General features: G+C 36.2%; 1 protein-coding gene and 1 non-coding gene across 2 annotated transcripts; one reads left to right on the top strand and one right to left on the bottom strand.

Moving 5' to 3' along the window:
• The first annotated feature begins 785 nt into the window (after nt 1-785).
• TRNAG-CCC (transfer RNA glycine (anticodon CCC)) lies at nt 786-856 on the top strand. Its single transcript has one exon. It is a non-coding gene; the product is annotated as a tRNA-Gly (tRNA).
• A 5,940-nt stretch (nt 857-6,796) lies between these two features.
• Nucleotides 6,797-15,243, bottom strand: LOC104090433 (ABC transporter F family member 3). Its single transcript, XM_009595528.4, has 18 exons — nt 14,839-15,243; nt 13,886-14,104; nt 13,305-13,497; nt 12,188-12,396; nt 11,906-12,061; nt 10,979-11,107; nt 10,768-10,869; nt 10,507-10,653; nt 10,317-10,379; nt 10,087-10,133; nt 9,870-9,929; nt 9,685-9,767; nt 9,327-9,421; nt 8,899-8,985; nt 7,865-7,952; nt 7,642-7,727; nt 7,358-7,420; nt 6,797-7,259 (listed from the first exon to the last, which is right to left on the bottom strand). The coding sequence occupies exons 1-18, from the start codon at nt 15,043-15,045 to the stop codon at nt 7,140-7,142; spliced, it is 2,154 nt and encodes a 717-aa protein (XP_009593823.1). The 5' UTR covers nt 15,046-15,243; the 3' UTR covers nt 6,797-7,139.
• Nucleotides 15,244-15,804: the final 561 nt, after the last annotated feature.

Below are 15,804 nucleotides of genomic sequence, written 5' to 3'. Positions count from 1 at the left end.
TCAAATTTCACAATATCTATATTCTTTGGACGAGCTGATAGTATTAAAAAAAGAAAAAGAAATTACACTAACATGGTAGATAACTTAAAAGTCTTTATTTTATAGTGCCCAAACGATAACTTACTAGAATTTTCCTCGTTAAGAGTAGTTCAAACACCACGAGACATTGTTAAAAAACATGTACTTCCAAGTCCTCACACAGAACTACTACTAAGAAACCATCATATAAACCTAAGATAAGAGGTTGGTTAAACACAATAATTACTAACAATTATCATGACAAAACGAAAACAACAATTTGCATCCCCTTTTTTGACCAAGCAAGGTCGCACCGAAACTAAGAGCCCATTTGGACATAAGAAAAATTTCACTTTTTTTTTAATTTTATTATTATTATTTTTTTTCGAAATCAGTGTTTGACCATAAAATTTACAATTTTCACTTGAAGTTTGAAAAAATTAAAAAAGCTATTTTTCAAAAATTTTACTGAGATCACTCACAAAACATAAAAAAATAACCCTAAATTATATTCATTTACATACACAACTCTAATTTTTAAATACTATTTTTACTTCTTTTCTTTTCTTTTTTTAAATTTTACAATTCTTATGTCCAAACGCCCACTAACAGAGTTCCAACGGGAAATGGGAGGCAAATTCTTAGAGAGAAAAGTCCAAGTTTATCCCTTAACTTTTGATTATGATTAAAATTAATTTGACGTTTTGTTAGGGAAAACCAAGTCTTTTAGTTATATCAGAAAACTTTCTAAAGGATAGCACAAGCAAGCGCATCTGGTGTAGTGGTATCATAGTACCCTCCCACGGTACTGACCAGGGTTCGATTCCCTGGATGCGCATTTTTGTTTCCTTTTTCGCCAGATTTTGCTGTTTCCTCAATTCGTATTCCTTTTTTAAGAGCCAAGACAAAAAGTAAAGTACGACCACAAAAAACAAAATTTGGATCTCTAGTGTGATTTGTACTGCTTTGATGTTTAAGTGTTTGTAATCTTTCCTCAGATTGCTGGCACAATATAGTTTTTGTTATAAAATAAAGACTGTAAAGTAATGACAAGTATAAAGAAAAACTGATATATTATTCAAACTTCAAACTTCTGTACATAATGAACTGAATTCTCCTCTATTTATAGAAGAAAGGAAGCTGCTGTGTAAGCTGCTTGTAAGCTGTTACTGCAAGCTGCTGTGTAAGCTGCTGCTCTAAACTGTTGTGCCAGATATAGATAATCTTCTATCATGGGTAATATTTATCCATAGCGGAGTACCGAAAGGATAAGCTTCTTCAGGAGGCTTATTTACAACGGAGTACTAAATGAACATCCATAATATAATATATTCATAACACTCCCCCTTGGATGTTCATTAAAAGATAACGTGCCTCGTTAAAACCTTACTAGGAAAAAACCACGTGGAAAATAATCCTAGTGAAGGAAAAAGAGTACACATATTTAGTAATACGCATTGTTAACTACCTCATTAAAAACCTTATAAGGAAAACCATGTGGAAAAAAACCTTAATAAGGGAAAAAGAGTACATCGCGTATTTTACTCCCCCTGATGTAAACCTTGTTTCAAATATTTAAGTCTCTGCATTCCAATCTTGTATACCATCTTCTCAAAAGTTGAAGTTGGTAAAGATTTGGTGAATAAATCTGCCGGATTGTCACTTGAACGGATTTGTTGCACATCAATGTCACCATTTTTCTGAAGATCGTGTGTGTAGAATAATTTTGGTGAAATGTGCTTCGTTCTATCTCCTTTTATAAATCCTCCCTTCAATTGGGCTATGCATGCAGCATTGTCTTCGTATAAAATTGTGGGTCTTTTCTCACATTCCAAACCACATTTTTCTCGAATAAAATGAATTATTGATCTCAACCATACGCATTCCCTACTTGCTTCATGAATAGCTATTATTTCAGCATGATTTGAAGAAGTAGCAACAATAGATTGTTTTGTGGAGCGCCATGATATGATAGTACCTCCACATGTAAACACGTACCCGGTTTGAGATCTAGCTTTATCGGGATCAGATAAATAACCTGCATCTGCATAACCAACAAGATCTGCACTATCTTTGTTAGCATAAAATAAACCCATATCAAGAGTTCCCTTTAAATATCGTAATATATGCTTAATCCTGTTCCAATGTCTCCGTGTAGGAGAAGAGCTATATCTTGCTAGTAAATTAACAGAAAATGCTATGTCAGGCCTTGTAGCATTAGCAAGATACATAAGTGCACCAATTGCACTAAGATAGGGTGTTTCAGGACCCAGGAGTTCCTCATCCTCTTCTGGAGGTCGGAATGGGTCCTTATTCACTTCAAGTGATCGAACAACCATTGGTGTACTCAATGGGTGTGCTTTGTCCATGTAAAAGCGTTTTAAGACCCTTTCTGTATAGGCAGATTGATGGATAAAGATCCCGTCTGCTAAATGTTCAATTTGCAGACCAAGACAAAGTTGTCTTCCCAAGATCTTTCATCTCAAATTCTTTCTTAAGATATTCAATTGCCTTTTGGAGCTCTTCTAAAGTTCCAACAAGATTTATGTCATCAACATAAACAGCAAGTATAACAAATTCTGAAGCCATTTTCTTTATGAAAATACATGGACAAATAACATCATTTATGTAACCTTCTTTCAGCAAATATTCACTGAGGCGATTATACCACATGCGCCCAGATTGCTTTAAACCGTACAAAGATCTTTGTAATCTGATTGAGTACATTTCTCGAGATTTTGAATATGCTTCAGGCATTTTAAATCCTTCAGGGATTTTCATGTAAATTTCATTATCAAGTGACCCGTACAGATAAGTTGTAACCACATCCATTAGATGTATTTCAAGCCTTTCACGTAAGGCTAAACTGATGAGATATCGAAATGTTATGGCATCCATAACGGGTGAATATGTTTCTTCATAATCGACTCCAGGTCGTTGTGAGAATCCTTGTGCGACAAGGCGAGCCTTGTATCTTTCAACTTCATTTTGCTCATTCCTTTTTCGCACAAAAACCCATTTATGACCAACTGGTTTTATACCAGCAGGTGTTTGGACTACTGGTCCAAAGACCTCTCTTTTAGCAAGTGCGTTCAATTCTGATTGAATTGCCCCTTGCCATTTTGGCCAATCAGATCTTTGTTGACATTCTTCGACAAATCGGGGTTCAAAATCCTCACTATCTTGCATAATGTTAAGTGCAACGTTATATGCAAAAATATTATCCACCACTATTTCAGATCGATTTAAATTAATCCCATCACCAGTAGAACTTATTAAAAGTTCTTCGCTCACTTGAGTCTCGGGTTTATTGATTTCTTCAGGAATCTCATAACTAATCAGATCTTGGGTCTCTTCAGGAGATCCCTTCATAATATCATTTTGATCATTTGTCGATTTTCTTTTTCTAGGATTTCGATCCTTAGAACCCATAGGCCTACCACGCTTCAGGCGTGCTTTAGGTTCACTAGCTCTCATGCTAATAGATGGTCCTGCTGGGACATCAATTCGAATAGGCACATTCTCTGCAGGGATATGTGACTTAGTTATCCTTTTCAAATCAGTAAATGCGTCTGGCATTTGATTTGCTATATTCTGTAAATGGATGATCTTCTGGACCTCCTGATTACATATAGGGGTACGTGGATCAAAGTGAGATAATGATGAAACTTTCCACACAATTTCTCTTTTGATTTCCTTTTTCTCTCCCCCTAATTGTGGGAAATTTGTTTCATCAAATCGACAATCTGCAAATCGAGCAGTAAATAAATCTCCCATCAATGGTTCAAGATAGCGAATAATAGAGGGTGATTCAAACCCAATATATATTCCTAACCTTCTTTGGGGGCCCATCTTACTGCGCTGAGGTGGTGCTACTGGCACATATACAGCACATCCAAAAATTCGTAGATGGGTAATGTTTGCTTCATGACCAAAAACTAATTGTGACGGAGAATATTTATTATAATGTGTTGGTCTGAGACGGATAAGTGATGCTGCATGCAAGATAGCATGGCCCCAAACAGTAGTGGGCAATTTTGTTTTCATAAATAGTGGTCTTGCTATCAATTGCAGTCGTTTAATAAATGACTCTGCAAGGCCATTTTGAGTATGAACATAAGCTACCGGATGCTCAACTTTTATCCCAACTGATAGAAAATAATCATCAAAAGCTTGAGATGAGAATTCTCCAGCATTATCAAGGCGAATAGCCTTTATAGGATAATCTGGGAATTGTGCCCTTAATCGAATTATTTGGGCTAATAACTTTGCAAACGCCAGGTTGCGAGATGATAATAGGCACACATGAGACCATCTTGAAGATGCATCTATTAGGACCATAAAATATCTAAACAACCCACTTGGTGGGTGAATAGGTCCACATATATCCCCATGTATACGTTCTAAGAAGGTAGGGGACTCAATGCCAACCTTCATTGGTGATGGTCTAGTGATCATTTTGCCTTGATAACAAGCATCACAAGAAAATTCATTATTTGTAAGAATCTCCAGGTTCTTTAATGGATGCCCACTCGAATTTTCAGTAATTCGTCTCATCATTATTGATCCAGGATGGCCCAAACGGCCATGCCAAAGCACAAAAGTATTTGAATCAGTAAACTTCTGGTTTACGATAGAGTGTGATTCAACTGTACTAATCTTTGAATAATATAAGCCAGAAGATAAAGTTGGTAACTTTTCTACAATGCATTTCTGGCCAGAAATATTCTTTGTAATACAAAGATATTCCACATTCATTTCATCTATTGTCTCAACATGATACCCATTTCGGCGGATATCTATAAAACTCAACAAGTTTCTTCGGGACTTGGAGGAGTACAATGCATTGTCGATAATAAGTTTTGTTCCCTTAGACAGAAATACAATAGCTCTTCCGGAGCCTTCAATCAAACTTATATTACCAGAAATTGTAGAAACATTTGCTTTTTCCTTATGCAAATAAGAAAAATATTTCTGATCTTTGAATATGGCATGAGTTGTCCCACTATCAACTACACAAATATCTTCATGATTGGTCTTTGATCCAAACATAATTTGAGGATTATCCATATTCTTCAAAATGACATAAACAAAATAAATATGATAGTAAATATTATTATCAAAGCATAACTTTTATTTATGTACAACAATTACATAACCATACTATCTACTACAAATAACAAAAATTAAAATATTTACATCTCTACAGATTCACTACCGATCACATGACTTGTTTCTCCTTCTGGGAGTGCAAAGTAATCAGCTACATCCAAATGCATGAAGTCTAAATTATCTTCAGAAATAAAATTTGCTTCAGCATTTTTCTCTGTCTTCTTCAGGGAAGCTTGATATAGCTCAACCAGGTGCTTTGGCGTACGACATGTACGTGACCAGTGCCCTTTTCCTCCACATCTATAGCATGCATTTTCTGGCTTTGCTGTTTGCACCGCTTCATGCTTTTGTTCCTTCCTTTTCCACTGCTGGTGGTGAGGAGGGTTCTTTGGTGCATTATTATTACCACGATTAGAGTTTCCTCCCCGACCATGGCCATGACCACGACTGGGGCCATGTCCCCTTCCACGTTTAGCTTGGTGGAAGTTCGTCTCATTCACTTCAGGGAATGGACAAGAACCAGTAGGTCGGCTTTCATGGTTTTTCATTAATAGCCCATTATGTGGCTCGGCTATAAGAAGATGTGAGATAAGTTCAGAATACTTTTTAAATCCCATCTCTCGATATTGCTGCTGCAGGAGCATATTCGAGGCATGAAAAGTGGTGAAAGTTTTCTCCAACATATCATGATCAGTAATATTATCACCACATAGTTTCAATTGGGAAATAATTCTGAACATAGCAGAATTATACTCACTGATAGATTTAAAATCTTGTAGCCTTAGATGAGTCCAATCATAACGTGCCTGTGGAAGAACGACCATCTTCAGGTGGTCATATCTATCTTTCAAATTACTCCACAGTATGACTAGATCTTTAACAGTAAGATATTCCATTTTCAGGCCCTCATCAAGGTGATGGCGTAGGAATATCATTGCTTTGGCACGGTCTTGGTTTGATGCCTGATTTTTATCTTTGATGGTGTCTGCCAGACCCATCGCATCAAGATGAATTTCGGCATCAAACACCCAAGACATGTAGCTTTTGCCCGATATATCCAGGGCTATAAACTCAAGTTTAGAAAGATTTGACATTATTTAGAAAAAGAAAGTTCGTACCTCTTATACTTTTAAAGTATTTGCTCGAGATGACAGAGTCTCGTGCTGATAACGTGTTATAAAATAAAGACTGTAAAGTAAAGACAAGTATAGAGAGAAACTGATATATTATTCAAACTTCAAACTTCTGTACATAATGAACTGAATTCTCCTCTATTTATAGAAGAAAGGAAGCTGCTGTGTAAGCTGTTACTGCAAGCTGCTGTGTAAGCTGCTTGTAAGCTGCTGTGTAAGCTGCTGCTCTAAACTGTTGTGCCAGATATAGATAATCTTCTGTCATGGGTAATATTTATCCATAGCGGAGTACCGAAAGGATAAGCTTCTTCAGGAGGCTTATTTACAACGGAGTACTAAATGAACATCCATAATATAATATATTCATAACAGTATTTTTTTTTTTACATTCCTCGTTAATCGTTACTAGCTTATTTGTTTGTAGCCTGTATGTGACTTGAGATGCGCCATCTTTATTTTCTCGCCTTTTCCTTTGTCCTCGGTTTCCTTCATCTTAAATTATTCACAAGCCGAAGCCTGAAGGGCTGTACAAATTTACAAGGACAAATTATTCTTCAATCATTTGATAGTCTGTAATGCCCATACATTCAGTTGAATAATTAAGCATTGCTCCAGCAATGTCTCTCAACACCATACTAGAATGAAGATAACATATAGAAGTACAAGATATACCCTTGGTTTTATAAAAGGAAAGACAAAAGGTAAAATAAATTTCACATATAGATCACAAGACAACAAAATTGGAATAAAACTAAGCGGATCATCTCTGCATCGATCTCGTGCGTACTTTGAAAGCAATATTTTCCTGCATATTCTGTAGGGGTCTAGAGACCATAAGATCGCTAATAAAACTTCATCGAACTTCAGAACAACTATTTATGATTGCAGAATTTTCTTGTAATCCTGGAATGTCCCGTCGAAAGGCGTCACCCTGCCCTCAGAGACGGCCCAGAGTTGATCAACACTACCAGATATTAAATGTTCATCGTGACTGACCTGTAAATAACATGTAGCAGCAGCATTAGAGACCAGCAAAAACAAAATACCGTTATGTTTCCAATTAGTCAAAGAAACTGATAGAAGTTTCATAATACCATCAGTACGCCTCCTTGGAACAAGACAAGACCTTGTATCAGAGCCTCCACAGCGTCAAGATCCTACATAGAGCTAGATCAGAATTTTGCATATATCGCTAATCTACCAAAATCAAGCAAGAGATATGTTCTCACTCGAACAGAGTGTCAATAGCAGATAATGCAATCACATATGCAAAAACTTTGGATAAACATCATACTGACTACTAGTGGATCCTTTGCTTTAGCTATTGAGGTGAAACGAAATGCAAGAAAGAAACTAAAACAAGTAAAATATAACTTACCAAGTGATTTGATGGCTCATCAAGAAGCAATATGTGAGGCTTCTTGAAGGTTATCTTTGCAAATGCAACTCTGCTTTTTTGGCCACCTGAGATCCCATAGATCAATTCATAATGTGAAGAATAAGCTATTATCGTACTCTTGACTCCAAAATGACAAAACATAACAGAAGGCGGAACTGAATCATTGTGATCTGACCAGGAAAAAAATAGAATGCTAACGTACCAGACAAAGTGTACATGGGCTGAAGAGCAAGATTTCCAGTGATACCAAATGAACCTAGATGACCACGTAATTTTTGTTCAGGCACTCCCTGCAGGAAGCCAGAGCAAGGTTATGCATTAAAAGAGATAATTTGCAGATCCATCTTCTGCAATATCAGATTTAAGAGAGTAATAAATCCTGTAAATATCTTATTCAGGAGCTCGATAGGAAGTTATGGAGGTCGAGCATTAGGGTTGTAGGTTAGGAGATAGGAGGCTAGTATGATAGTATTTTGTTTTAGGCTGCTAGTGGCTCCAGTTGTGTTCTTAATACTTCATTAGGGTCGTAAGTTAGGCTGTAGTATGTTTAGTGGCCCTTTGTGTACATATTATTCCCTTGCGTCTGTAGTACTGTGCCTTTGTTACTGCTTAGTGTAACTACTTTGCTCTCTATTTTCTGGTTATTGTGTTGCTGGTGTTATCTTTCTGGATTCCGTTGCTGTTACTGATACACTGTCTCTTTCCTTCTTGTGCCGAGGGTCTACCGGAAATAGCCTCTCTACTCCTCCGGAGTAGGGGTAAGGCCTGCGTACACACTACCCTCCCCAGACCCCACTTGTGGGATCTCACTGGGTTGTTGTTGTTGTTGTATCTTATTCAGGAGTTCGGACACAAATAAATTAAAACAAAATCAACTGCTAGATCCACCTTCTTATCCAGAATTTCTTTCGTTCTCTTTTGGCTATTGCTTTTTGTTTTTTTATAGGACCATGAGGAGGGAGAAGGAAAAACACTAGTTGAACCACATCAGCAAGAACAGCAGCTGCCTGTCCAAATCACAAGTTCACTTTTCCTTCCATTAACTATTTCATCTTATATCTTGCAATTGTAGAACAGACCTCGATATCCAACTCCATTCAGAACAAAACTTCCAAATAATGGACAAGCTTACCAATGAATGGGAATCAGAAGCAGTGGATAAAGTAGAATGGAAGATTTATTACGCACATATTTTCAAATTTACAAGAAAATTCATCACCGATTAGGAGAACTTACTGGAAAGCAACGCATCATGTATAAGAGGGGATTTGAGGACAGATCCAGCCCATCAACATGATGCTGACTAAATACAGCAATTCGGACCTAAACAAAAAGAAAAGTGCAATTAGAATGCATTAAGACCGAGTAATTGAAGTAGCAAAATGAGACAATTGCCTGCACTACAATCATTATAAGCTCAAAAGATAACCACTAACATTTGTTTATACAGAATTATTAGTCTATAGACCTTTAAATGAAAGGTGACAGGAATTGTAATGAGAGAATGCTAAAACGGCTGAAACGCAAATTGACCAAACAATATAGTAAACTGACAAAAGTTGGTGAAAGTTATGATGCCAAAGACAGAACTAGTAGATGTTGGAAGTGATAAACAAAAATAAACCCTCACAAAATCTGTCTTTGGAAAATAAAAGCTACTGTACCTTAGCAGAGCGGAAAACAGTTCCTGAAGTTGGTTGAAGCTCCCCAGAAATAAGCTTAAGTATTGTTGACTTTCCAATACCATTAGGACCAACCACTGGAAAAAATATACGGTGAGATAAGGCCCATGATATATAGAACAATATAAATGATTAAAAGAAACAATTATAAAGATGCACATGCCTAAGCCACATACTACCTAATTCACAAATAGAGATATCCAATTTTACTTCCCAAAAGAAAAACTCAACGTAAAATACAGAGAGGCATATTACTGATCAGAGGATATGTACAGAGGTTTGCAACAATTAAGAAAACTAAAGTTTAAAATAAGTGATTGTTAGGTAATCAAGGTCTTACTTGCTACTCGGCTATCCAGATCTATTCCAAAATTCAAATTTTTGAACAATAAGGGGCCCCCAGGATATCCAAAGGATGCATCACTGCATATGTTACAACAAAGTAAGAAGTTAATTAACTGACATTTGCTACCTGACAAAGAGATTCAAAAGAATGTATTAGACATGGAATAAGAGATGCTTAACCTGAAGCTTATAATAGGAGCACCAGGTCTATCATCAGGAGAAGGGAACTCAAACTTGTAGCTGCATACGCAAAACAACATGAGTTCATATAGTTAAAAAATGTAACAAGACCGAGATCGGAGTTTTATAGACTCAGGTGATAACACGTTAAACCATCAGAGAAAGTTAAAACAACAGAAAAAATATAGGAGCAATCTGTTAAGGAATGAATACGTACTCAGGATCATTGATGACTTCATCCACACGACCAATTCGTTCCAGTGCCTGTTAAATTCAAGGAAAACCATTCAGATACTGATCATGGCATGCTAGGGCATCATAACTAGGCCTAATTAAATTATTAACCAATCGGATCGGGCAACTGATTAAATCACTTGAGCAAACAACCACAACCACTGAAAGCTGACAAGATATATAGAAGCAGCTTATGGTAAAATGAAAGAATACCTTAATTCTAGATTGAACAAGAGATGCACGCTTTGCATTGTACCGGAACTTATCAATAAAGGTCTGCAAAGCATTAAAGCCGAAAAATGTATCAAAGTATTAAACAGCTAAACAAGAAATATCCAAATAAGGTCGCAATTAATCTGTTTGCAATTGTCTACCAATAAAATTTAATGTAATTGAGAAAGACCTGCATGTGGGCCCTTGTACGTTCATTCGCCTCGAACGCCTTCTGTTGATTCTTAACTTGTTCATCTCGTGTCCTTTCGAATGTATCATAGTCTCCTTTGTAGGTACTCAATTTCTGATTTTGTAGATGGATAATGTCTGTGACTACCTGAAGAAAGAAGCAACGATAGGATTATGAGATATCAGAACAAACATCAACCTCTAGACATACTGAACCCAACTATTGTTTTAACTTTTAAGTCAAAGAGAAGAAAACACATACAGTATTCAAGAACTCTCTAGCATGAGAGACAACTATAAATGTCTTCGGCCACTTCACCAGGTAAGTTTCCAGCCATAAGACAGCATGTAGATCAAGATGATTCTGCAAGGAAAGGAAAACATAAGTTCTATGCTATTCTGCGTGCAAAAGAAAGCATACGTTCATTGTCTTACTAGATGTACATCTACATCTTCAAGAAGAAATAACACACCGTGGGTTCATCAAGCAACAATAGATCAGGTTCAATGAACAACGCCCGAGCAAGAGCTATTCTCATTCTCCATCCTCCAGAAAATGTTTTAGTTGCTCTCTTTTGCATTTCTGTAGTGAAGCTCAAACCCTGGAAGTAATAGCCACCAATGAGAACTAGTCTAGTCATTACAACTAGCTTGAGCACAAATGACCAATACGCAAAATATTCTTGAAGCACGTCAAAACTAAAGCAGAATCAAACTCAGCCTCTTAAAAATAGAAGAGTTCTAGCTTTTGATTGCCAAAGATAGACTGACTTCTAGCATCTTCCCGTTTTCGCAACTTTCAGTTTAAGATTTTAGTACACAGACCAGTAGCTTAAGACGTATAAAGAGTTTAATGCCTAAGTTATGGAAGCCTGAATATCTACAAATATAAGAAGACGCTATATCCATTCTGGAAAAAGAAGCATAAAACGACAAGACAACATTACATTATCAGAGAAAAAATAATCTAAACAGACAACTTAAACTCTGAGGAGAGGCCAAAACAGCAAGATAGTTCGGCAAACGTAAAGTTAGGACAGAGGCTAGGACAACTTAAAAAGGAGAAGCCAAAACAGCAAGATTAGCTTGAGACTAGCTTCCATACTTTTGTGCCATATCCAAAACATATTCCTTAGACAAAGTAAGCGGATGCGTAATTGTAGTAACAAGGAAAGAAAAGCAACAGGTATCTCAGGTACATTAATTAGCAGGTCTCAATCTTACTCATACATTATAAGTTAACATGTGCAGTTTGTCTATGATATACAGCAAAGGTGTGTGATATTATAAATCAAATGCAAACTCTGCTTTAATTAACACAGTGCATAAAGTGAACAAACTTTCTCAACAGACGCGAGCCAAAGCTTGGATATCAAATTACTGGGCAAATTCAAACTAACCGAAAGTATAGTTGCTGCACGTGACTCAGCCGAGTAAGCATCAATGAAATCAAGTCTTTTGTATATCTCTTCAAGCCTTTTCGCGAGGGCATTTTTGTCGATATCCCCATTCAACTTATCACTCTTTCCAGCTTCGCCTTCTAGGTCAATTTCTCTCTAGAAAACCATGAAAATACTAAGGAATGGGAATATATTTATTTCATGAGAACACAATACAAGGGAATATAAGAAAATAAACAATATAATATGATATAAAAGCTTAGCCATTTAACTGTTTCTAACCTGTAATTCAAGCAGACGACCCTCTTCTTCCAGAAGTTGGGTTCTCTCCATATCAGTGTTAAGAATACATTGCAAAACTGAGGTATCATCACCAACCACTTCTTGCTCAACATGCAATATCTGGCAGTTCTTGGGAATACCATCAATAGCGTGCATAGCCATGTGTCTTAGGAGAGTTGTTTTCCCCGTACCGTTTCTTCCAATAAGGCCTGCACCCAGATCAGAGATTCAGGTAAGGCTGTGGATGCTTAAACATTTTTTTTGATGAAGTAAGAGAAAACTGTGGATGCATAAACTTAACTGCCAATCATAATCAAAAAGGGGAAGTGAACTACGCCACTGGCTATAGGCTATGTTTTCTTCATAAAATAATAAATATTATTAATAAAGAGCAAAAAAAATGCCTGTACACACAGGCGATGGACTAAGTTGTTCTTCTTTGGTCTGAAATGAGTCATCTGGTTACTGTTCAAAAATTGCTTCCAATCCCATTTATTTCTAGTTAAAAGTAAAATTTTGTAGAATATACAGTATGGACAAACATATTCATCTCCCCCAAGTTTCGCCCCTTGAGATTTATGCTGATTCAGGTATTCACAGTCTTCTTCCCATGACAAAAATGTAGATACGGATTTTAGCTACGGTTGAATAGTATGCGCATAATGACTTACTTGCTTAAGACACTGAAATATGCATCAAGATAAGTAGATACTAGTCCACACCAATAATCTTGACTTCTTTCCTTGATGGCAACATTTTCTCCCTCCAACATTATTAAATGAATATAAACTAAGTCTATCTTCTATTATATCCATACCGATGTGCATTTTCAACTAAGCTTCCAACATTTCACATTTCAAACTATCATTTTCAACTTTCTTTTAGATAACTGCTCAATTTATATAGTAATCAAATTATTTCTATATACTAACATGTTAAAAAATGTCATATCATTTAACTCTGCAAATCAAAGTGGGTCATTGTTGTCCGCAAGGACGGAGTAATACCATATAGATGAGATACAGACAGCTAGATATCAAAAGGTCTAGGAAAACGCAAAATCAAACTACAGAGAAATGAGTTTTCATCTGTTTTTCTCAAAAATATTCAAGCATACCATAGTGTCTTCCAAAAGAAAGCGTAACAGAACCATCGACAATAAGGTCACGACCAGCAACAGATATATTGAAATTTTCCATACGGATATCCTTAACAGTTGGTCCATCACCCTGACCATCATGATTCACACACACTAACGGCATACCAGCTTTCACTTCTTCCACTTCTTTCAAGTGTGCTTGGTATTCTGCCTGCAGAACCAAGCCATACAGATTAGAAAAACGAAGAAGTAAGCCAGCCACTTTTTATTTTCCTTTTTTCCCCTCCTTTTCATCCACATGGCAGGGAGGAGAGGGTTACATTTTTTTAAGCAGTAGTAGGAGAGGGATTACATTTTTTCTGTCTCAAAACCTTAAAGAGGACAATTGTTATCCAACAAAAGGAGTATTGCGAAATGTCACTCACACACACACCCCATTAGAATAATAAATGGAAACTCAGTGAAGTGTCAATTGTCAAGTCAAAGTCAAATAAGCATGGTTCACAGCAGTAAAAGTTGGCTTCCCTGACATGACAACCAATATTTGTGTCAAACAGGTTCATCCGGATTATTGACAAGATTATCGTTTTGTCCCTCACCTCTCTCAGGCGTTCATCTTTCCTCTTCCTCCTTTCGATCTTAATCTTGTCACGTTCGGTGAGCAAAGGACCATCAACTGGTTCTGGCTTTTTATTCTTTGGAGCTTCCTCTTCATCCATTCCATCATACATTCTCAGCGGCATTTTTAAGCTTCTCACAGTTGGTTGAGGTTTAACCAATCCATGCTTCTCTAACTTCTCAGACAACTTGCTACAAACCTATCATGATTGGAAAAATTCACTCTTTATGCTACTGAAGATAGATTTCAGACAATTCAATCTATTACCACAATGGGATGCAAAGTAAGAAACCAACATAGAGGAGTCTACCAACCACAATCATAGTGCTGGTATAACCAAAAACTCTTGTAGTAACAAATTACTTATAAATTTGCTCACCGTATTATACTTAACTTTTTCGGTTCATAAATTTCTCTGCAGTGGTTATTGTTATTCATCCATTTGAACTCCTATGTCCCCTTAAAATGGCCATTTTTCTCTAGTTTAAGAAATTCTCAATTCAAATGAGCTAATATGCAATCAACTCAACTGACAACGCCTCAATCCCAAACAAAGTTGGACACAATTATGTGTATCTCCGGAGGTTCTCTAAATCACGCAATTCTTGTTTCATAAACCAACGCTAATTACCAATATAAACACTAAAGTTCTAATTTTTATTCATCAAAGCTCGCCATACATAACTAGCAGCTCTCTAAAACTACAGCTTCTCTAAATCATTACACCTCTTGCTTCATACATGTTGTCAATATAAACAATAAAGTTTCAAATTTTAATTCAATTAAAATGATAATAAAAACTTAGTGAATTAACTTTTATTCATCAAAACTAGTAGTAACAAAATAAGTAAATATTTGAGAATCAATTCAAAATTTCGAGAGAAAAATATTAAACTAAGCAGAAGCAATAACGAAATTGAGAACGATTAATACCGCACGACATTCGGGGAAGTCAGTAACGCAACCAGAATCTACGAGTAATTCGCCGAGGGCTTCAAAAGCACCTTCACCGTCAAGTCCAAAATCGAAATCTTCATCGGCTAGAACATTGATTATATAGTCAATAATCGGCTGATCTACATCTTCAGCTCGTCGCCCTAAGACGTCGTGCACAACGTTGCTCGTCGCCACTTCCGTCATCTGAACCGGAATAAACGGAAAATCTCGGTGCTGGACCGGTTTTATGGGTACAGTGTTAGGCGGCTCCGGTTTGTGAAGGGTGTTAGTGTGCTCCTATAATAATCGCAGCTTTTATCGGTCAATAGAAACGGCGATTTTATGAAACCTATAAGAAGGGTCCGTTGTTTTCTTTTTCGATTCCCTTTTATTAATTACATCCCGAAAAGGAAAAGGAAGAGGAAAATACACAAATATCTCAAATAGTATATACTCCCGAACCTGTTTGACTTAGCACGAAATTTAAGAAAAAATAATAGATTTTTTAAATTTGTGATCCTAAATAAATTAAAAAGGGATCCAGAATATTTACGTGATTATAAAATTTTCTCATTAAGGAAAGAATTAGAAATTTAAATTAAATTATTTCTAAATTTAAAAATTGGTCATTCTTTCTGGAACGAACCAAAAAATAAATAGGTTTATATAAACTGGAACGGAGTGAGTATTTTTTATTATGAATTTTACTCCAACAAATTATAAACAACACAGATATCTCAAAAAAAAATATTTTTTATTTACCACCTCTATATATTCATTTTATCGCGCTATTATTTCATGATTACCTAATAATACTAATAAATCAAGTACACAATAATCAAATTTGAGTTCAAATCTAGCCTTTGAATGGTCTAATAATCATGATAATGAGAATAGAGTTTGAATTTCAATCTAGGTGATAGTAAGTAGTAATTTGTTTTTCACTTCTTTATAGTATATGGA

Source organism: Nicotiana tomentosiformis, chromosome 8 (genome assembly GCF_000390325.3).
Source record: "Nicotiana tomentosiformis chromosome 8, ASM39032v3, whole genome shotgun sequence".
Classification (NCBI taxonomy): domain Eukaryota; kingdom Viridiplantae; phylum Streptophyta; class Magnoliopsida; order Solanales; family Solanaceae; genus Nicotiana; species Nicotiana tomentosiformis.
This window is presented reverse-complemented; position numbering and strand designations above follow the sequence as displayed.

Excerpts from the sequence above, each read along its gene's own strand:
- LOC104090433 (XM_009595528.4), bottom strand. The coding sequence starts at position 15,045 with ATGACGGAAGTGGCGACGAGCAACGTTGTGCACGACGTCTTAGGGCGA. Across the intron at positions 7,953-8,898 it reads ACATGATGCGTTGCTTTCCA|GGAGTGCCTGAACAAAAATT; the intron begins GTAAGTTCTCCT and ends GGCTTCCTGCAG. Across the intron at positions 7,728-7,864 it reads GCCCATGTACACTTTGTCTG|GTGGCCAAAAAAGCAGAGTT; the intron begins GTACGTTAGCAT and ends ATGGGATCTCAG.